This window comes from Haliotis rufescens, unplaced genomic scaffold (genome assembly GCF_023055435.1).
Source record: "Haliotis rufescens isolate VD_foot unplaced genomic scaffold, xgHalRufe1.0.p SCAF_5, whole genome shotgun sequence".
NCBI lineage: Eukaryota > Metazoa > Mollusca > Gastropoda > Lepetellida > Haliotidae > Haliotis > Haliotis rufescens.
In genome coordinates this window covers 25,340,416-25,365,513 of record NW_025964223.1, presented here as the reverse complement: position 1 = coordinate 25,365,513, position 25,098 = coordinate 25,340,416, and the positions used below count along the sequence as shown (strand labels likewise).

The window sequence follows — 25,098 nt, the reverse complement described above, 5'->3', positions numbered from 1 at the left end:
ACAGGGTGTATGTGGACATGCAGATTCACAGTGTGTATGTGGCATGTAGACTGGCGGGGTGTATGTGGACATGTAGAATCACATGGTGCATGTGCCATGTAGACTGGCTGGGTGTATGTGACATGTAGAATCACAGGGTGTATGTGGACATGTAGAATCACAGGGTGTATGTGGACATGCAGATTCACAGTGTGTATGTGACATGTAGACTGGCGGGGTGTATGTGACATGTAGACTGGCGGGGTGTATGTGACATGTAGACTCGCGGGGTGTATGTGACATGTAGAATCACAGGGTGTATGTGACATGTAGAATCACGTGACATGTCACATACACCCTGTGATTCTACATGTCACATACACCCTGTGACTCTACATGTCACATACACCATGTGACTCTACATGTCACATACACCCCGCCAGTCTACATGGCACATACACCCTGTGATTGTACATGTCACATACACCCTGTGACTCTACATGTCACATACACCCCGCCAGTCTACATGGCACATACACCCTGTGATTCTACATGTCACATACACCCTGTGATTCTACATGTCACAAACACCCTGTGATTCTACATGTCACATACACCCTGTGACTCTACATGTCACATACACCCTGTGACTCTACATGTCACATACACCCTGTGATTCCACATGTCACATACACCCTGTGATACAACATGTCACATACACCCTGTGATTCTACATCTCCCCATACACCCTGTGACTCTACATGTCACATACACCCTGTGACTCTACATGTCACATACACCCTGTGATTCTACATGTCACATACACCCTGTGACTCTACATGTCACATACACCCTGTGACTCTACATGTCACATACATCCTGTGACTCTACATGTCACATACACCCTGTGATTCTACATGTTACAAACACCCCGTGATACAACATGTCACATACACCCCGTGATACAACATGTCACATACACCCTGCCAGTCTACATGTCACATACACACTGTGATACAACATTTGACATACACTCTGTGATTCTACATGTCCACATACACCCTGTGATTCTACATGTCCACATAAACCCCGTGATTCTACATGTCCACATACACCCCGTGATACAACATGTCACATACACCCCGTGATACAACATGTCACATACACCCCGTGATACAACATGTCACATACACCCCGTGATACAACATGTCACATACACCCCGTGATACAACATGTCACATACACCCCGTGATACAACATGTCACATACACCCCGTGATACAACATGTCACATACACCCCGTGATACAACATGTCACATACACCCCGTGATTCTACATGTCACATACACCCCGTGATACAACATGTCACATACACCCCGTGATTCTACATGTCACATACACCCCGTGATACAACATGTCACATACACCCCGTGATACAACATGTCACATACACCCCGTGATACAACATGTCACATACACCCCGTGATACAACATGTCACATACACCCCGTGATACAACATGTCACATACACCCCGTGATACAACATGTCACATACACCCCGTGATACAACATGTCACATACACCCCGTGATACAACATGTCACATACACCCCGTGATACATCATGTCACATACACCCCGTGATACAACATGTCACATACACCCCGTGATTCTACATGTCACATACACCCCGTGATTCTACATGTCACATACACCCTGTGATTCTACATGTCACATACACCCCGTGATACAACATGTCACATACACCCCGTGATACAACATGTCACATACACCCCGTGATACAACATGTCACATACACCCCGTGATACAACATGTCACATACACCCCGTGATACAACATGTCACATACACCCCGTGATACAACATGTCACATACACCCCGTGATACAACATGTCACATACATCCCGTGATACAACATGTCACATACACCCCGTGATACAACATGTCACATACACCCCGTGATACAACATGTCACATACACCTCGTGATACAAGCCAAACCAAAACTTAAAACATAGCCAATATATGTATTCAGTTTGATGAAAACGTGTCACCAAATGATTTTGTAATATGATTGGTATACGTCAATATTCATTAGGATGCTTTACAAAAGCCAAGAGACTCTATTATTTACAGCAGGCGTCACATAGCTGGTATATTGGTGAGTACGGCGTTAAACAACAAACAAATATGTACGAGCAGTGGTAGTGGTAGAAGTAAGTATATTTGTTATGTAATTGCGGAGGAGATGGTCGTTATTCTTATAACTTACCTATAACGAAACACGTGGTAAAGACTCCGGCTGTAGAGGTTCCGTTGATAAAGCGGAGGATGACGAACATGACGAAGTTCTTGGCCCAGTTGAGGATTATTCCTCCAATGGTGAGGAAAAGGATACACAGATAAAGAGCCTTCTTCCGCCCGATCCTGCGAAAAGAACACAAATTAAATATAACAGTAAAATGTTTCTTAATTACGAAATGGATTAGTGATATTATGGACTGCTTTTTATTTTGTTCTCAATCCCTCAAGCATGTCTATTGACCGTTAAAATAGAAATCATAGGATTACTCAGAATGTGATAAAAATACACAAAGTGATAATTTGTTAGATACAGACCACACACATGTTCCCCAAGTCTGGAATGTTAGCCACATGCGTGACAAGGAAATGCACTAAAGGATAAAGTAAGCGCCTATGCACAACAGTTTATTTTACGGTAAATCGTACTGCCAAAGAAAAAAGTAAGTCAGAGGATGATGTTACCTGTTCAAAGGATTACATCTATGTCCTATGCAGTTATTTGCGAAAATAGTTAAAGCGGCATTAACCCACACTCACTTACTATCCATGTCAACTATTGTGTCAGTAATGTGCTTGTCGTGTCTGCTGTTGTTATTCGTGTTTTCTATTGCAGCAATCAAGCCATTATTCTTGTGTTGTTTACTATTGTTTTCTTGCTTACTATTGTATGTGTATTCCTATTGTGTTTTAGTGCTTACTGTAATGCTAGTAATGTTTACTATTATGCATGCAAGCTTACTTTGGTGCCAGTCGTTTTTAGTGTTTACCTACACGTGTTTTCTGATGGCCTGGCATTGCCATTACTCACTTGTCTCCCAGGGCTCCAGCGGCAAAGGCCCCGAAGAAGTAGCCTCCCATGAAGATCATCTGAGAATGTGTGGCAAGTATAGCGTCGTCGCACACGAAGCTGAGCTAAAAAATATTAATGTGAGTGGAAATATATCAAACTTGTATCTTGTCATATCTTGTTTGTTGTTTTATGCCGCACTCAGTACAATTAGTCAATCTGTCATTTTCATTCGTATTGTGCCGGGTGAAATTTTTCCTTAATTTGAATTTACACTTTGTCTGTAACAAATAAAAAGGCAGCAGTTCATCTTTCTCCTTCCCATCAGAGACGATGAGGCTATATTATACTGGTCTGATTGTGACCTCAAATTCACTTCAAGAAAATTCTACTTCATTCTATTGATATTTTAACAGTGCTGTTCTGCTATGTTTGGGTATTTTCACAACAATAAATATACAGAAGTGTCCCACGAAAGTTAATGGTCACCTCCGTTGAGACAGTGGATTCGAACACAGACTTGTCGAACACCCACTTCTGACAGCCCACTACTGTACGATTGGCGCCTTCGCTTGTGCTGTTGCCATCGTCGCGGTAGATGTGACAGCTGTCGAGCTGCAGTTTACCGTCTCTTGTAACGTAGGGGATGGTTGCGTTGATAAGACGGGCGTGGTTGTCAGACTGTGCATCGTAGGTGTCGTTGTCGTAGCCGGGGATGGCACACCTGAAGGACAAAAGAGAGGGGTTGCGGTCGTGTCTGCATTGTCAATACTTCGTGGGTTTCTATGCACTACGTCCCAACATCACCCGTGAATACATACGGCCGCTTTGCAGTGCAGTCGCCATTTTCAACCAACCAATCAAGCCTCGGTCTTGCTTTGCCTAGCTTTTTCATATGACATTTTATATGCTTGTCGATGCATGGATACTGGTTGCTGAATTAGAGATGCATGCGTTTGAATGTATGGTTGTCTGTACAACATATCGCTGGTATTACAGTTATATAAAAGATGTCTAAAAGACAAGAACTCTTATAGCACTTCTCCAGTACTGTCACAGCGGGGGACGCCAGAACTATAACAAATACACACACAAAATACAAAATAAATAAAAAATAAGCAAAAAAAAACAACAACAAAAAACAAACAAAAAACAGCTTTTTCCTTTTATAAATGAAGTAAATTCGACGAAAGTAGTATGTTCTCAGTTCCACTATGATGGCAAAACGAATGCCGCAATTCTAACCTACTTACTTTGCCGCGAACTCACATTTGTATGCGTTGATCCGCGACTAATTTGCATTGTTAACAACTACGCCATAACAGAATTGTTGGAGGGGAATAGCAAACCTGGCATTTTTTCCGATTAGCTAGAAATAGAATTTGCGAACTGTTTTCAGAAATGAAATATACGTTTCACGTATATTTGATTTTTTCAAACATAGTATTATAACTGTTAACAATTACGGTTTCAAATGGAAAACATTTTCATGGATGCTGTACGGGGTATTTCTTTAACCGTGAGCGTATTTTTAACCGTGTGAGGTTTGAATTAACAATGTTGTAACAGATAACAGATATTTTTAACTATCATGCGTGTGAAGAATGCAACATGGCTTTGTCTGTTGACCTAAACAACAAATAATACAGTTTATACCACCGGTTCCTGTTCTATATGAAGCCTTAAAAATACTCTGTGAAGTAGGTCTCATTTCCCGAAAAACCTAATTCCAACAGCGGTAGTCGTCAAACGACAGTGGTCAACTTTAAGTTCAGCAGCAATTCCTGCTACCAGTGATTCACCTCTGAGTTGAAAATTACACTATTATTCTTTAGCCCTTTATTTTGTTTTGTTATAGTTCTGTCTTCGCAGTGGGCTAACATGGCTGTCCTCATCTGCTTCCTTCAACTGTCGGGATCTGCTGACCGCATGTCCGAATACCCGATCTTTCTGTCTGCACCAGACCGTCTCCGTGGTCTAGTAGGTAGAGCGTCCGCCCGGAGAGCGGAAGGTCCGGGGTTCGATCCCCGGCCGCGTCACACCAAAAGACGTTAAAAGATTGTACTTGTTGTTACCCTGTCTGGCGCTCGGCATTAAGGGGCTAAAACAAAGACTGGTCGGCTCGGAGTCAGTGTACTTTGTCTGAGTGGGGTATTCATGTTAAACTGCGGCATGGTATCCCAGTGGGCTAGCACTATAAATCGGCATCATTCCGGACTAGTACAAGCAGCCACACACACACACACACACACACACACACACACACACACACACACGTGCATGCACGTCGCTATATAAGTGCAATAATCTTGGACGCGACGTTAAATCCAATTTCACCTCACCTCTGTCAGCACCATAGTACTCGTTGGTTTTATCAGAACGTTCAATGTCGAGTACCTGCTCAGCTTGCAATTTCCTACCATATATTTGCGATTTGAACGTTGGGATTTCGATGGCCTACATACAAACAAACATTAAAGGGGTGGGTAGAGAGTTGGTAGAGGGTCACAGAGGCTGAACAAACCGGACACTACTCATTTGATCTGGCTCACCAACCGGCACTCATATCCGGGCATTTCTACGTGTTTATCTGTGCAATGTGAAGATTATAGTATATAGATCTAGGCTGTCCGGAGATAAGTGGGTGACATATTTAAAAGTGGGACTTGAACGTAATGGAAATTTACTGTCTATACATGTTTGTAGGGTTACGCATAATTATCTTTTCAGTGGGAAATAAAAGCGACAAAAAACCTTTCCAAAGACTTTTCTGCTGAAATCAGGACATAATGTGCTATTCTGACTACATAATAAACATGTGTTTATGACTCACTATCCAATAGTGATCATACCAGGTTTTCGCGAAAGGATGAGCGTATGCTGCCCTCTGTGAGGTGAGGTGAGGTGAGGTGAAATTGGGTTTAACGTCGCGTCCAAGGTTATTGCACTTATATAGCGACATGCATGCACGTGTGCGTGTGCGTGTGCGTGTGCGTGTGCGTGTGCGTGATTGTACTAGTCCGGACTGATACCGATTAATAGTGCTAGCTAACTGAGACACAATGCCGCAGTTTAACATGAATACCCCACTCAGACACAGTATACTGACTCCGAGCCGACCAGTCCTTGTTTTAGCCCCTTAATGCCGAGCGCCAGACAGGGTAACGTCTTTTGGTATGACGCTCTCCGAGTGGACTCTCTACCACTAGACCACGGAGGCGGTCTGCGGCCACCTGTGGCACCTGTCACAAATACATACAAAGTCAAGTCAATTGTGAACCTGAAAACGACAAAGTAACATCTGGTACAGTTATTTACATCAGTTGACACTGATGCGTCAAATTTGGAAATGTAATATGCATTTCAGATCATAAAACATTTTGGAAGCATTACTAAGGCCTTCAATGTTTTAAGCCTGATGAAAAAGCTTTTAAGCAAGAATCGTATCACGTTCTTTGAAAACTTAGTCAAACGAACATGATCGATTGTACGCAAAATATTTCAGTGTGTTTGAAGGAAATATGAAGACTTGTCATGTTTGTCATGATCGGGATTAATTATTCAAGACTGCACGAGAAAAAAACATTCATTAGTGGAAGTAAAGCTTGTTTGTTTGTTTGCTTGCTTGTTGTTTTATGCCGCACTCAGCAATATTCCAGCCACATGACTGCTGTCTGTAAATAATCGAGTGTGGACCGGTACCATCCACTCATCATCATGAACATTGATATAAGCAATAGGGATACGATGACCCCCTAACCCCCTTAGTTACCTCTTCCGGTAATAAAAGTAAATTTTATAGATCCAATTTATTATTGAATGCATACCGATTTTTGAAAAAGGTGATTACCCAATTTTCGTTTTAGGCTCAAGGCCATACCCAACAATCCAGTTAAATTTAGTTTCTTAGTGCAGAGGAAACCAGACTAAACTGGCCTGGGTGAAAAAATATAAAGATAAACAAAGCAGATTATTCGATAACCCTTGCCTGAAACAATAAAATAATACACAAATACGAAAAATATTTAACAATCAATACAAGCAAAAGAATGGGTTGTGTCGGGGCATTGAACCCGCCATTTTGATAGACATGTTATTAGTGCCCGGCATATCCGAAAAATAAAATCAGAATCTGGTTTCCTTCTCGTAAGCATTTTTTAGTGTTAGTGCGGTGATTAACATATGCTCAATACACCTTACAATATCCCCAGATCTCTGGAATTGACGACTCAGAAGCATGAGTCAAAACGTAGATAAAACGAAATGCTTCCATATACCGTTTTTATATATGTCAGATCGTTAACATGCAAAGTAGGTCTCCTCACCTGTGGTCTGGAACGTTGAGGAGGAACACGCTTATCATCATCCTGATTCCATGGGTGATGCCAGGGAGACACAGAACAAATACCAACCATTTCTGATAGCGTCCAAACTCCCCCAGGTGCCGCAAAACATCATCAAATGTGAGTCTCATCTTTTATGTTGTAGCGATGTCCTCGCCCTCTCTCAACAACGAAGGCGGTTTGATTGATAAGAAAGCTGCTCGTGCGGGCTATGCACTGTCATTGGGTCTTGCTTTGAAGGTTTCAGTTTCGGTGTCACAGACTTCTGCGGTATCCTCAGTTCAAGGGTTTGGAGCCACTTTGGGAACGTTATGACGTAACTTGTCAGTTATCTGTGGGGACAGTCTGAAAGAAGTGGAAAGCATTATTACGTATGGAAGTGTGTGTGGTTGCGTGTGTACGTTTGTGTCTGTGTGTGTACGCGCGTGTGTGTACGTGTGTGTGTGTGCGTGAATGTGTACGTGTGTGTGTAGGTTTGCGGTGTGTGTGTGTGTGTGTGCGTGCGTGCGTGCGTGCGCGCGCGTGTGTGTGTGCGTGTGTGTGGATGGCCATGTCACTATATGACGGCGGCCTGTAAATAATCGTCAGACCATTCATTCATATCATAAACAACGTCAGAATCCCCTACGGTGACACATGTCACAAACACATACAAAGACAAGTCAAGTGATCACCTGATCAAGCACAGGAACACATGGTGCAAGGGAATTGCATCGGACATCAACCTGGTCAAATTAGGAAATATCATCCATATGTCTACCATTTTCTACTTTTTAAAACTTTCTTTCCACGACTGCGTGTCCATTTATGTACAGTGCCCACCTGGTTATAGCGACAGCAATAAAGTGTCCATACTCACACTAGCAATTGATATTCCTACTTATACCTAGACAATGTTCTTTGCTTCACCCTCATCATAACAGCTATTTGGATGGTTGGCTGGTTTGTTGTTTTACGCCGCACTCAGCAATATTCCAGCTATATGACGGCGGTCTGTAAATAATCGAGTCTGGACCAGACAATCCAGTGATTAATATCATGAGCATCGATCCACGCAATTGGGATCGATGACATGCATCAACCAAGTCAGCGAGCCTGACCACCCGATCCCGTTAGTCGCCTCTTACGACAAGCACAGTCACCTTCATAACAGCTAGATCTAGACTCCATGTGAGCAGCAGACCGCTCAGAAATCCAATCCATTTCGTCGCCTCTCACAAGCATAGGTTGTAAGGGATCTTTTCTAACCCGAAAGCCTGGTTTGGAATCGAACATTAGACCAGCGAATACTACAAAAAAGCTATTATTGGTTCGAAACACAATTCTGATTTGTGTCGATCAGTCCATTTGTCCTATTCTGAACAAAACATTCAGCTGCCAAAGGTATGGGTATAGACACAAGGGTGTATAACTCCTGAAGTCCTTTCTAACCACTATATATATCCTTGTCCTGTTTCTCAACAGTAACACGAAGAGTTCTGGTTTTGACAAGACTGGCGGTGGTTATGTTGATATGTATATATATAGACACCCGACAGGGCACGCATAGCATCTGGATGAAGATGGCATGTGTCACCTTTGTAATGTTTTTTGTTTTTTTTATGAAAGATACTTGATTTCTTGCATGAGTGCGTATGAAGGGGCATCGCAGTGCACAAAATGACAATCAAATACATGCTAGTATAAATGATACCATATACTAACAGGTTATCAAATATATACAGAAACGGTAATATGTAACATGATTTAATCCATATGGCAGGAATATTTTTTAAATTGCTGAAAATACTACTTGTTGTTTTGAACCAGAAGAGCTAAACGACGGCAGTTTAAAGCTAAGACTCCCGCTAGTATGCTGTCACAGAACCTGAAGTATAGGTGGACTAGGCATTTTCACATTGCGAATGTTCGATCCTAAAGGTGGACAACTTTCAATATCTTTTAATTTCGTATCTCCATTTTCACAGATATTTTCAAAATATCAATTTAAAACCTTATTTGATCTTTGTGGAAATTATTCTATACGAAGAATGGAATGAATATATGTTAATGACTCGTTAAAACGAATGCGCCATTCAATTTTAGACGGGTTTCCGTGTGAGGAGCTTCAAAAACCATTCGAGATAAGATACTAGCGTCGTGTCTAAAAGTATATGAATCTATCAACATTTGCCACGTTAGGAAACCTCCATAATGTTTAACCTTATGTCATTTGTTAAACAAATATTCACACACAATTATCCCGTAAAGATGACAACTATGGCGGCATGAATGTTACAAATTGCTCTAATCTAAAGTTTATGCTACTCACCAGATTGTTTGGAGTCAGTCCACACCATCATATAACACGTTGACACGTTTATCACACGCTGGAGGAGTTTATATAAAGACCGGTGTATAAACGAGCATGGGGCGCCCACGAGATAACACATGTAATCTGGGTAGTACAATGGAACGTCCTATTTATACATATGCTTTCAGTGCAAATATCATTCCTCCATTTCTTGTTATGTGTAGTGCACTGTAGCAGGTGCGTGGACTGCACTTGTAAGAAAGGACACTTCATTGGAAACTGCAAGCATGTATTAGTGTGGCCTTTTTCTCAGGGTGTATATATCAACAAAATCACAGGTAATGTTTCAAAGTGAATAAACACTTAAAATATCTTCAGATTCCAAGACCTTATAGGAATGCCTATGTGTTCATACGTGTTAATCTGGTCACTGAAGAATGTACATTCACCCACCGATCTTATCCTGCTAACCATCATACACACGTAAATCACCCCCAGGAACACATACAGTATTCTACATTACTCTTGGTTTACTTCGTGAAGCTCTTTTGTCACTCTGATTTACAGGAATACAACGAGGACCACGTGTACTGCACTACGTCTCATTGCGTTTCCACGCATGCTCCGCGAGGCGCTAAATCTTTTGTTTGACGCGTTATGCATAACCACAGTTTTAAACATTGGGTCACTGTAGGTGTTGAAGATTGCGTCCAGTGACTTTACGTTTTCATACACAGCCCTGAATCAGGAATATATTTGTGTAATAGGATTGCAGTGTATATCATTTCATATTTTGTATTGCCACAAGTTTGATTTGTCACATTCAACATTAGGCCAAAAATGTCATTGATGACACAACACATTTTGTACCTATTTCCATAATCAAGACGGTTTTTGATAAATTTAATGCAGATATTGCAGTTAGAGTGCAGAACTAGCTATTCAGTTCTACTCACCAGCTTGAAAGTCATCGTCACTGATATCGCCAGGGGGCGCTATATCGTCCGAATGAAGGTTGACCAGGTAACAGTTACTGAACACGTGTTTTTGTTTAGGATTTGTACAGCTGCACTCTAAATCACGGCGCGGTACTCCAGTTAATGTAGGTTACATCGCACATTTCTGAGAGGGGATATATTTAGGAGCCCGGTAATAACAAGATGGCAACCCCCGCCTGTTCCTGGGAGACAGATAACAAATCAGCCATGACAACCAATGATAATAGACTCTTGCCTGGTTACAGTTCCTTGTCTGCGAGTGTCTGTTGGATAGGGCGTGCACAGTGGCTGCTAACCCGTATCTGTGTACCGCTCCGTTTTTACTATCCAGAAATGTACAGACCTTACAGCTCACAAATCAGTTCACAAAGTTCCAGTGTTATGCTCTCGAAGGTGCAAATGTTGTGGAGATGGATGATCCCTGTGTCTGTCATAAATAACCGTGGGTGATGTAGGATAGGCGAGACCTGTTCTCTTTCTTAACGGACTTACACTGATGTACGGTGTTTACTTCCACATTTGGCGTCCCGAGTCAGACTAGGTCCAAGCAGCTTAAAAGTATGCCTGTCGTAATAGATTGATCGGGTGGACCGGCTGGGGGACGTAATTGATTGCGTGTTATCGTACGCCGATCGCGAGGGGCGATGCTCATTATATCAGTCACTGAATTGTCTGGTCTACTAATTACAGGCCGCTGTCATATTGTTGTATTATTGCTTATAACCAGTAAACAAACTTCCACGACAATGACTTACACTTCTTACACTGACTTGCAAATCGATATGCGGAGTTGTGTCCCTTAGACATGACAGAATCCTAACATCGAGGGTTTCGAATCCAACATTAGCCCCGACTTTATTTCTTGGCATTATACGCAACTCATTGGTTCGCTAAAGCGATAACTTCAGGCTTTCCTATCACATAAATAGAGATTACTACACGAGTGTCTGTCAGATAAGCTTTGAAACAACGTGTTGCAAGATAAATGGTATCTGACAGGCACGAGTGTAGTAATCTGTTTTTTACACACCCTAAAATCCTCCCTTTTTAGCATCAATCCATGCATTCTGTCTATTCTAATGATCGTAGTGGCGCGTTAATACATAACACCACGGTCATGAGTGACGTCATCCGACGTACTGCTTACTACTCATAAATAACGTGACTCTACACAAAAAGGTTTCCGCCATATCTGTGGATTATCAAGGCGATGATGATAATACAAACTAGATAAGATCAAAGAACCCGTTGGATGCCGAGTTAATAATTTTCACCTCAAAGAAATTACCAAATATGAACAACAATGTTTATTTTCGTATGACATCTCTACCGGTGACCGTTCACAAAAAATCATGTACACTACGCGGGATTTTCAGAGGACTTTGATCGAGGGATCGTATATACATAAATGTGTCAAGTAAGTAATCAGATCAATCTGACAATCTGCGTACTGTTATTTGTTGTTATGTTTTACAATGTAACCAAGAGAATTAGTCAGAAATGGAAATTTCTACCGTCGTCGTTGAGTGTGGGTTTGTGTCAGTCCATCATGGCGTCACACAGGACGGAAACCTTTATGATATTTGTTGAATTTACCTAATCATTGTGATGTATATATTTTTTCTTATTCCATAATGTGTGCTAAGATACTCTTCACATGAATATTCTCAAACACGTACTCAATGTATGCAATATTAGACGAATTGGTCACTCAAAAAAGGAGAAAATACAATACAGAATATATAGAATATCCCTCGGACAGAGGAACTTTCTATAGAATATCCCTGGGACAGATGGACTTTCTATAGAATATCCTTGGGACAGATGGACTTTCTTTAGAATATCCTTGGGACAGATGGCCTTTCTATAGAATATCCCTGGGACAGAGGGCCTTTCTATAGAATATCCCTGGGACAGAGGGACTTTCTACAGAATATCCTTGGGACAGATGGCCTTTCTATAGAATATCCTTGGGACAGATGGCCTTTCTATAGAATATCCCCGGGACAGATGGCCTTTCTATAGAATATCCCTGGGACAGATGACTTTTCTAAAGAATATCCCTGGGACGGATGGCTTTTCTATAAAATAGGATGACGTCACTATAGATTTATTGCACGGCGCCGTGCTTTATTTGTTCCTGGGTTGAAAGGGGATGTTTAAAAGTTGGAAAGATGTAAAGAAACTCTATCTTTGTCACACATACGTATAATGATATGCGCACACACGAAATAAATAGATAATTATGAAAATATTTATTAAACCATTCCTAACTATAAATTATTACACTAAACATGTTTGTGTTAGTCGGGTACAATCATCAGATAAATAGAATCTCTGTCCTTGACTGGTCGGTCTGCTCTAGAACGCTTTGCAATCCTCGCCTGCAGCCGCTAGGGGACAAAGGGCAGGCTGCCAGTCCAGCTCTAGTCGTCCTATTTTCCGATACAGCATACCACTATGCTGGATACGTTGACCAATTTGCGGGCAGCGAGTTCTGTCTGTCGAGAGATCTGACTTTAATGAGATTGCAAATGGAGAAATGAACGAGGTAGCTTAGTTTGGGATTGCCGTATGTGGTTAAGCGCCTTGTTTACAATAAAATTAAACGTAATCGGTTGATCCGGGCTAGCCTCGCCGCCTTTCACTAGCCACTGCCCAAGGCAGTTTGACCCCCTTCAACTCGTCCACTAACTGGCATGTCTATGTAGCTGTCCCCACGTCTGGATGTACAAATTTATCATGTACAGCTGGACAATTGTAATTGTCCTTGTATAAATGGTAAGAGCACATCACGTGACCAAATATCCGTTATTAGTTTTTCAATGTGATGCCCTTTAACTTGATATGTACATGACACAGTAAGAGAGCACAGCTTCCATGTTTCTCCATCAATTGTTTACTTTTGATTTTAGCTGAAATCAGTGCCACCCCAAAAGAAATTTGCGGGAGCCATAAAATCAAAGTTTGTTGTTTGTTTAACAACGTACTCAACAGTATGCAATTATATGTTTGACGGAGTCTATAAATCAAATTGTCACCAGAAAAAAACATAAGCGGGTAAAAATGTTTGCAATTTCCATAAGGATTCCATTGCACGAGTTCATTGTACGATTCCGACTATATCATGAGAATGTGTTATTAATCATTATCCTGTAGTGATGCTACCAGGTGTTCTCGAAAAGGTGAGCGTGTCATACCCGACCGGGCTTGCTCCCGTCACCAACACATGCAGAGGCAAGTCATATGTTCACCTGAACAAAAGACACGGCAACATTATGGTACAAAAATAGGGAATTGCATCGGACGACACATTTTTGACACTGCTGCGTCAAATGTTCTCAACATGTCTATCATAAAACATTTTGAAGGCTTTGCTGAGGACTTGTTGTAACTTTGATCGTACAACTCTTGAGAAAGAATCGTATGACGTTCTTTGAAACCTCTGAAGAATTGTTCCTCAAAAGTTGCTGCTTGAATATTGCTCGGCATAAAGGGAAAGCTGACTATTGGAAGGTTGAATAATAAAATCGACAAAATATTTACCATATTCATTACTAACCTCTTCTAAAAGCAGAAATCGAAGTCATCCCTCTTGTCACACAGTCTTGTGGATAGTTTTTTTTATTAGATGGAATCTTTGGGCAGAGGTCAAAGTATAAAATAGATGAGGCGGTTTAACACGTCTCTATTATTTCTAGTTAAGCTGGGTAAATAAGTGGAAGAACCATGTCTATTTGACCGTTGTTGAAGGATATCAGATCATCGATATACCTGAAGTTCAACTTAAAACTTTCGGTCACACACCCTTGTTTTGATTTGGCAAATCCGAACAGAAATCGTCACAAACTGAATAAGAAGAAATAAGATAAACTGTGGTTCAAATAACGAGTGCAGGAAAATGCGATCATTTAAAGTCAAGATCATATAAGAAATGCATGGACAGAAGTATTAAACAATATCAAAATGATTCAAGGAAACACTTTCGTGACCTTAAGAAACATTCACCAAAAGAATAGTGAAAGCTTCTAAATAAATGTGATACGATGACAAAATCGTATGACTAAATCCGAAAATACTCCTGATATTGAAACGCTCTTTGGGTTTTATTTAGACCTTTTGAATCCCAATGTAATGATGATGTATCCGAGGATGTTGTAGAGGATCGACACTACGACATTGATGTTTAAATAAGGTTATATCGGTCGAAGACGTCCTTTCCGCCACTATGAACCTTAAAAGAATGAATGATACTGGGTTAGATTCCGTTGAAAACGATTATTTTATTGATGCTACAATTCATTTAATACCACGCCTAACTGATTTCTTTAACTTGATACTTAGTTCTGGATTTGTACCAGACTGCTGACTGAAGGGTAAAATCAAACCGATATATAAGAAAAAGGGTGAACACCAAGATCCGATCTCATATTAACCTATCACAATTCTCAGCTGTTTCGGAAAACTTTTCACAAGTATCCTTAATGCGAGGCTCATTGAGTTTGAAGAAATAAATTCTATTTTAACTCCAGGTTCTCCACAAGTGACAAGGTATCTTTTAGGGAAATTTTAAAACAAGCAAAACGAAAACTATGTTGCGTCTTTATTGAAACGCGATCTAAATTGCTAAATTATGTTATATATGATAATTTTCTTAACTTACTAAAGAACATGTACCATAACATAAGGGACGATCGGGTAGCCTGGTAGTTAAAGCGTTCGCTCGTCACGCCGAAGACCCGGGTTCGATTCCCGACATGGGTACAATGTGTGAAGCCCATTTCTGGTGTCCCCCGCCGTGATATTGCTGGAATATTGCTAAAAGCGGCGTAAAACCATACTCACTCACTCACTCACTCACTCCATAACATAAAATCCACTGTTATGCTACATAATCAAATATCCCCATTCCTCCCACGCAGCACTGGACGAAGACAGGGCCAAAATCTCTCGCCACTTTTGTTTTCACTTTCATCATTGATATTGAGCCCTTCCTACTGAAACGAGGTCGTTAATGTGTTTATTTAGGTTACCAAAGCGAAACCGATCTAATAGTTTGCGTGTAGTTTAATGTTTTGTTATATGCAGATGAAGCTGTCTTATTCAGGGAAGACGCTGCAAATCTAATACAATCACTTGACAAATTTCATAGATATTGTTCACGATGGAAATTCAATGTTAACTTCTCCAAAACCAAAATAATAGTTTTTGGAAGCGGGCCTGCCAGAAACAGCACTCTGAAATACTTATTTACTTTAAGCAATCAAACTACAGAAATTGTCGATAATTACACCTACCTTGGAATAAGTTGCACAGAAACGGGAGATTTGTAGAAGCCAACAAAATGTTAGCAGAAGATGCAACAAAAGCTATGTTCTCATTATTTTCCTTTGGATTGTTTAATATTCACATTTGACACTTTGATTGCCCCGATCCAAATGTACTGTTCTGAAAACATTAATCTTATAAAATAGTTCATTTTAAATTTCTAAAATTGGCAGTAGGTCTTCGAAATGCAACACCAAACTGTATGATTTATGGAGACCTCGGAAGGGAACCCCTCTATATCAAAATGTACAAACGTGTTGTTATTTATAAATTTACCACTCATAACTACCCTGGCATCTTTGAAAGACTTCATGGACAACATTTGTCAATAAAATATTAAACAACTGTGGACTCGGTGAAATATTTGACAACCCGTAAATGTGTTCTTCATCAGCTAGCTTTAAAAGTTGAAGAAATATTGAAAGTCCTGTTCTTGCAGAATTGGCACAGTTCCATTACTGAGAAAATATAACCTTTAAAAACTATCTTTATCTGCCTAAAAGCGATTATCACCCAATCTTAAAATTTAGAACAACAAACCATAACTTACCAACTGAAACCGGACGCTGGTCTGATATCCCAAGAGTGGAACGTTTGTGTAATTTATGTAGTTCTCCCGCGGTTGGTGACGAGTTTCATTACCTATTCAGATGTGAAGCTCTTATCCAGTGGCGGACTATGTACATACCTAAAGGTCTCTCCGAATGGCCTATTATGTATAAAATGATAAAATGTTTATTCAGCATTAGAGTAAAAGATGTGAAAAATTTGTCCAAATTCATCAATGCCATCTTAAGATATGTTGAAGCTGTGAAAAAAACGTGTATGAGATTCTTGTCAGTATAATTTTGTCATATTATCTCTTCACACAGTGTTACCAAATTGTATAACAACAGTATCTAAATTAAGCAAATCCAAAAGATCTATGAATTGCCTAGCCATCGATAAAAGTTTGCTACTTTTCTGCATTACTCATAATATGGAAGCACCCGAATTTGGCAAGTAAAGTCAAGTAAGCGCCCTTGTTAGAAATCTAAATGTCCAAAAATTCATGTCTTTGGAAAGTACATTTCCAAGGTAACGGTGATAGACATATGACATTTATGTCTAAGTATACATTCATTGAGAATTTTCCATGAGTCCCGATATTTACCAATAAACAATCCCGATGAATTTGTCCTGGTTTTTTACTTCCAAAAAATTTGACGGAAGTGGTCGTGAATAGTTGATATGCAGACTACTTCAAAGATAATGTAACAATGCGAATGGCAGTTTGGATTATATATCTTGATGAAAACCCTGTTACGTCCATAGATGTTTCAGTGCCAGTGTTCTGTCATCAGTCATTACAACAACTTCGGGGTACATTGACATCGGACATTTTCAATGGACAAAAAGTAAAACATGGCCAAATAGCCCAAACAATCCTCAAATGGAGATCGCTCAATATCGGACATCATCATTATTTCTAAATAATTAACAAGCTTCTACTAACGTTAACGTAGTATCACCCAAGATTAAGTACGCGTAGATTCGGTCAATATCGTTGAAACGTGTTCCTTGGCAGCAAATCTATTCCAAGTACCAAGTTGTCCGACTCTCCATTGTTCTTGGTGCCTCAGGTTTGGTACCTCCCAATCTGCCCTATGACATCGGGAGAGTACCCGTGTTTTCTACCAGGAATACAGCCCTTCTGACAATCTGGGTAATGCAGAAGGCTGCAGTGTAGGGGGAGTCTTCACATTCTCCCAAAAGTTCTCGGTGGGTTTGACTTGGCAGCGATTCCTGGGGGAAGTCCCATTCGCTGTCTAGGCTGCGCTTAGAGGGTGCAAGGGCACTGAGCTGATGATGAGCGTAACCTATGCCAGGATCACCCAAACCCTCTTTGCTGCATTTTTTACTTTAATCTGTAAATAATAAAAATAATTATGGTAGTAAGTAATAATGTCTTGATTTTTAAATTTTGGCCCAGCTAAACTCGAGCATGGAGGGAACATATATGATTTAAGATTGTGTGTAGTTACTAAACTAATGTCCAAAAGTAACTTTACGCTCGAAAATGTTTTATTTTATTTTTTTTATAAAATAAAAATGTTTTAGGATATGTTACTTAAACATATCCCTTCTGCCTAACCAAACGTATTCGGTGGATACAAGCGATTTTTATTCTTAATTTGTGAAATATACGTGCATTTGCCAGAAATGAGGTTTTGTGATGTAACACGAAATGCACGTGCAAACTGTCTGTATGAAATAGTTAAAAACTCGTTACGAACACAGTTGCAAAAAGCACACAGAGTTATGCCCCGTTTATCAAGCATAGAGATAGAGAGAGACATTGCCAGAAAACTCCGCTGTTGGCGTGTTACCGCCAGCAATTTAATGCAACGTTTACGACAGACTGGTCTGACATCGGACAGGCCACGCAGCGGTCGACCACCCGTGACCACACCCGCTGAAGACCGTCACTTTCGGGCAACACATTTAACAGACCGGTTCACCACAGCGACGTCAACGGCAGCGACGGCACTGAAACACCGGGTCAGTCGACAGATTGCACACCGAAGATTAAAGACATACAGTATTCGGGCTCTGAAACAGATATGAAAAGCATATCCCAATCGTGATGTACTCATTGCTGAAACTACAGATAACATATCGAATAAAATTTAAAGATTTGCGACAGAGTATCATACGATAATCGACAGTACAATTTACATCAATAATTTGAAAATCTAATATCAGTAAATCTAAGATCAATTGCAGAATGTTAGAAATACGAACCCACTCGTGTTACGATAATAAATTCCATTTTCTGAGGAGATGTACAATGTGTATTGGATAATATATACACATACATAATAAGTTATCAATTATCTTGTACGATCACAGCATGTTCCACGTACATTAGACACACTGGAAATAATATTTCAGCAAACCAATCTAACCGCCATTTTCACAGTTTCATTCAAAGTAAAAATAAACCGAACTTTATAGGACATCGTATACATAAGCAGTTAACCATAATGCAAAAAGGTATTGCTGTCCTCATTTTAGAAGTTAAGTTGATGTTTTCAGTAGTTATATTTTTGTACCGCGTGGATCATCGACAGAAACTGGGGCCACAATTTATTTACAATATGGCGTCAACTCACGTTAAGATGTCATGGCCACACTTTTGAAATCTGTTTTTGCGACAAAATATACTTGAACAAAAGCTTCCGTTGCGAACTGAACGTCAGTAGTCTTACGCCAATAAATGTACAGTGAGGAAAAGTATAATATCTTTCTGACCAGTCTGAATAGATTTCTTTTAGAAATCGGTTGTATGATACTAAAGTAGTTACGTGTATGTGAGCGCGGTAACCACTGTACTAATCTCACCATATTTCGCAGTCTGTAGCGCTGTATAACATATGAGTTACACAATGTTAAAGCTGACATGATTGGGGTGGTGGTTGGCACCACATGGTCCCGTGGCACTAAGGCAGTGTGAAAAGTGGGGGACCATGATATGGATGTTATAAGCCCCACTACTACCTACACATACCGCTGGTTCGCCCCGATTATGTTTCTAGGTTTGTCAGCACCATACCCGTGCTCGTGGTTTTCACAGAAGTGGTAAACCTCTGAGACCTGCATCACTTGGGGCTTTCCTCCCACATTAAGCTGACACGCCGCGATATAACTGTAATATTGTTAAAAGCGGCGTTAAACCCAACTCACTCACTCACTACACATACCACATTTGACAACGTTTTGAACAAAAGTGATCTAATAATGTCCATAAAGGGATATTTCAAAGGGGATAGCATGATGGCCATATTGAAAATTGGCCAATTAGAGTGCCATGAATCATTGCTGGGATCAAGTATGTGCAGTTTCAGCTTCGTTCGTTCAGTGGTTTCTGAGCAGAAGATGGACGACGCACGACGTACGACGGACAAACAGGCCATGGCTTTTCAGTCAGGTGAGCTAAACATGTACCTGAATAATACTTATTGTTTTAGGCATGGGAAGCGCTACGCGCCACATAATGCCGAGACGATGTGTCAAATTACTGCTCAAAGCAACGTTAAAAACTTTGGCTGATAGTTGCAATAGTTGAATTGTGTCAGTTAAATGATGTAGATGAATGCATCTCTTACTGTAATAGAAATATGTTAAAAGTAATGTATACGAAATTACAAAACGATTATGATAGGTAAATACATATGTTTAATATGTATCTGATTTGTCAGACAGATATTGAGGGCAACAGATGGCATCGGATGTGTGCTCCGTGCATCCCCGTCGCTCTCAATGCATGCATACCATATGAGGCATACTGTGCATTATTTAAGTAAACCGAGTCCAGCGAAATCGGAACCATAGACGCTGGATACAACTATCCCGATCGTGTTGAAACGTGATAACTTCAGATACTAAATATCATGAACTTATATTATTAAGTCTGGTTGTAATGTAAGACTTAAATGCGTCAGATTCACGTATACTAGTATTCAATACATTTCAAGGGAACCTGGTTCTGTGGGTGAATATATATGATGCGACTCAACTTCGATGATGTTCTGCGGCACCTGGGGGAGTTTGGACGCTATCAGAAATGGATGTCCTTTTTCCTTTCCCTCTCTGGCATCATCTTTGGCATAAGGATGATGATCAGTGTGTACCTCCTCAACATACCTGGCCACAGGTGAGTGTTTGGTGCTCATGATACAGTCGGAATCGTGCAAATTTGCTTTTAGATTTCCTATGAATATGGAAAGAGTTTTGTCGCTTCTTTTATCAAAATATTTCTACTGAAGATGTAATTTGACAAGGACTAAGAACACAAGAATGAGCTGTTTCACCTCCCCTCTATTATGTATTTAAAAAATAGCCGTCGTCGATGCAGAAATATGACTCATTCCCGAAGACACGAATTCACACATAATGGTTAAGACTATATGATTTATGAAATGGCTCCAGTTTCCAATGCCAGCGTTCAACTTACATACAATGCCTGATGTAAGTGTGCACTTGACAAGCTGGTAACATCATAAATTGTGTCTGAAATAGCATGTCAAAATTTTAGTTCGGACTGATCTTACTACATTTAATAAAATGATATATAATTTCCTCGACTAATTTTCACACAGCGTATAAATGGTTTGTGACCATATGCTATAAGATATGAACTTAGGCTGGTTTAAGATATAAAAGATAATTACAGAGAGCATTCTACTATTTGTTTAGCATATATGGTATGAGAGAGTGGATAGAAGCTAGGGCGTTTGTATTACTTAGTCTACGGATTCGACGACACAACATTTCACAAATAAACTGAAATGTTACATGTATGATATAAGGGGAAAATATAAGTGACAAAACCATTGTACGATTGTATATCATACGTAGTATTTATGAATCACTATCAAATTGTTGTGATACTATGTGTTCGCGTAAAGATGAGAAAGACATTCTCGTTATAACGAAGAAGATCGTCTAGTGGACTTTGTTCTGTAACGCCGATCACAGCAATATTCCACTCATATGTCAGTGTTTTTATTGTAGTTCAGAACTATATATTTGTGTAAATATGTTTTACTTTCATTTATCTTTTATCCTTATTTATGTGAGATTTGCGTTCATCTATCAAGTGTGTATTATGTTGGATATATGATATGTAAAGACTTTTGGTCGTGAATAAAAGCGACAAAGACATATCCATAATCAGAAGAAATATCTCTGATATACGCATCTGTAGAGCTTTTAAATCTTAGCTGTTTACTGTTTGGATTTAACTATCCAACATCTGTTTGTCAAAGAAGCTCTTGATTCTGACGTTGGCTTTTTGATCGTTATTGAAGGATAGATACTCGATATTTCTGAAGCTGAAGTTAAACTTCTTGGCCAAATTTCCTAGTTTTGATTTTGCCAACCCCAGCAGAAATTTCCGAGAATAAGAAACATCATTAATATAATATTGTAATATTTAAAAAAAACATCCTATGAATATGCATTTCAATCTTACATCTTATTACCTCATGTATGTATTACCTTGCATGTATAAATTACTTTAGAAACTATCCGAACTTTTGTAGCATGTAACATATGAAGACTAGACTATGAATATGCATTGCAAATGTAAATATGTCTTTGAATGCCTCTCTCTCTCTCTCTCTCACACACACACACACACACACACACACACACACACACACACACACACACACACACACACACACACACACACAAACACATATATATACAGTACATACATACATACATACATACATACATACATACATACATACATACATACATACATACATACATACATACATACATACATACATACATACACACTTTGATTTTGCACGACAGTTTATACAGCCCCGTTCATTTCAACCCAAAAAAACTCTCAGTCACATGTATTCCTGAAAATACCAGATAGTTGTCCGTCACATATATACCTGAAAATGTCACATAGCTGTCCGTCACATGTATTCCGGAAAATGTCAGATAGCTGTCCGTCACATGTATTCCTGAAAATGTCACATAGCTGTCCGTCACATATATACCTGAAAATGTCAGATAGCTGTCCGTCACATGTATTCCTGAAAATGTCAGATAGCTGTCTGTCACATGAATTCCTGAAAATGTCAGATAGCTGTCCGTCACATGAATTCCGGCAAATGTCAGATAGCTGTCCGTCACATGTATTCCTCAAAATGTCAGATAACTGTGCGTCACATGTATTCCTGAAAATGTCAGATAGCTGTCCGTCACATGAATTCCTGAAAATGTCACATAGCTGTCCGTCACATGTATTCCTGAAATGGTACGAGATTTGCAAATGCCACTTACAGCACTACTTGAACATTGTACCTAACACCATCTGTAATGATGTTCGGTCGGCACCAGGAACTTAATATCAACTTTAAAAAGCAGAATATACCAGAATATTATTAGAAATAGCACACTTTATAGCACATATATTTCTTGCACCAAATCATTAATATACTAGGGAAAAAATAACTGTGCATGTTATGTTATTGAAAATAACAACATAATAATTGGTCATTCGTCTGTTTGATCATAGCAAACTCACTGACAAAACCGATACCAGGTAGATACCTAAAAGAGGTAATTAAAAAATGTCAATATTGGCTGTTGCCAACATTTGCTCTGATGCAGGCGATGCAGCGGCGGTGCATTGAAGACAATAGATGATTGAAAACATTCTGGGGGATGTTGTTCCAAATGTCAACCAAGGATTGTCCCAACTGAGCTAGCTAACGGCTGGTTCTGATCCTGTCGTTGGCATCTCCCATCTCATCCCAGACATGTTCTATTGGGGAGAGGTCTGGAGAAACAGCCGGTCATGGCAGTACATCAATGTTATGCTGCCTCAAAAAATCTGTTACAACACGCGCAGCATGTGGGCGGGCATTAGACTGCTGGAACATAGCGTTACGTCCGTTGTTATATGTGATGATTATTTATATAAACCAAAGAGTAACCATGTATTGTAACTAAAGATGTTATTGAGATTATAGTTAAGACGTGTCACACTTTCTGGGTTCCTGCATTGACCCTGTCGATCTGTGACATTCGTGCCAGTGGAATCTTGTGATGTATATTCGGCCATGTCGGTTATTTGAGACAGGAAAGTGGAACTGTGGTTTGAGTTAAACTGAGTCTGTGCACAATGTGTCGTTGGATAATCGAACTGTGATCGGAATATGTTTGTGACCAGGATCCAGACTGTGTCCGATTGGTGGAGTTTTCTGTATCACGTTGCGTATTCACCTATTTTGCTTTGCCACATATATGTTTGTTTGCCAGATTGTATTCGCAATTGTGTGAATTTTAAATTATCGTAGGTTTTAGTAATAACTAAATATTCTTAAAAGTGAAAATGAGTTGGGTCCTTCCTTTAGTTACTTTTGACACTGTGCCACTTGTAACACTCTGCATTTGCACAAAGGGTAGAACGCGACCTCGGACGATCTCGTCCCTGTAACGTACGCCTTTCAAATTACCATTAACAATGATGAGCTGTGTTGTCCCCATGAGTTGTAATGCCACCCCATACCATTTTACTTCAACCCCCAACTGACGACGTTGAGTAACGCAAGCGTCGCTAAAACGTTCTCCTTGACGCCTGTAGACTCATGCACGACCACCGGAGCTGTCCAGATGAAACCTGGACTTCTCTGTAAACAGTATACAGTCCCAGTCTTATATTTTGAACCACATATACTGTCTACACTAAGCTAGGCGTGCCTGACGGTGAAGTGGAAGCAAACTTGGACGAATCGCTTGACGTCGGGGCAGAATATTGTGCTCACTCAACCGGTGGCGTACGGTTCTGCCTCTAATTGGTCTTATCCGAGGAATTGTCCGAGCTGTTAATGTGGCAGTTTTGTTGGCGATTCTGTAGGTGCACCAACCGAATACGGTTGTCTGGTCGACGTGACACCATACGCGGACGACCGGCCCGGCAAGTCATGAGTGTTGTCCTGCTTTAGATAATGCCTCCAAATCATATTGTGTTTCGATAAACATTAAAATGTCCTGCAACTGCAGTTTGCGCAATTCCTATTTGCCGCATACCCACGGTGCGTAGACGTTGATTTCAGCAAGCCGTGTAATTGCGTAAGCGTTATTTACGGTTAAACAAAAGTGTTTTAATGAGCACCTGATAGTTGAACGATTATTGTGTGCTATTCACATTTAAAAAACACGTGTTTGAGTACCATGTTCTCAACAAACACGCAAACATCCAAATTGTGCGCTGTGCATTACATGCACGTGCCAATTTTGAATCTCGAACTTAAAGTTGTGATGTCTTCATGAATATGTATTGAAAGATGCTTTATTTAATTTCAGAATAGTTTTGGGGAACACAGTAACTCTATTCCGTTGAAAAGTATAAAGTTGGGGACAAGGGGTAGCCTCATTTAACAAAGTTGTTATCTGGAATGGTGGACTCATAAAACCACTGACTCTCACGCATTACCGGACATCGACGTAGATGAATCCATTAACCTGAGACCCA

At 40.1% G+C, this 25,098-nt stretch overlaps 2 protein-coding genes across 2 annotated transcripts in view; one reads left to right on the top strand and one right to left on the bottom strand.

Moving 5' to 3' along the window:
* The window catches only part of LOC124111053 (organic cation transporter protein-like), a 28,663-nt gene extending 17,544 nt beyond the window's left edge, over window positions 1-11,119 (bottom strand). Inside the window, exons 1-5 of the mRNA XM_046470598.2 lie at window positions 10,680-11,119; window positions 7,413-7,775; window positions 3,577-3,811; window positions 3,109-3,212; window positions 2,269-2,423 (exon numbers count right to left, since the gene is read on the bottom strand). Coding sequence (XP_046326554.1) covers window positions 2,269-2,423; window positions 3,109-3,212; window positions 3,577-3,811; window positions 7,413-7,561 — 643 coding nt within the window. The 5' untranslated portion in view covers window positions 7,562-7,775; window positions 10,680-11,119. The remainder of the gene's footprint in view (window positions 1-2,268; window positions 2,424-3,108; window positions 3,213-3,576; window positions 3,812-7,412; window positions 7,776-10,679) is intronic.
* The window catches only part of LOC125373246 (organic cation transporter protein-like), a 102,859-nt gene that overhangs the window by 67,443 nt on the left and 10,318 nt on the right, over window positions 1-25,098 (top strand). The window lies entirely within an intron of this gene.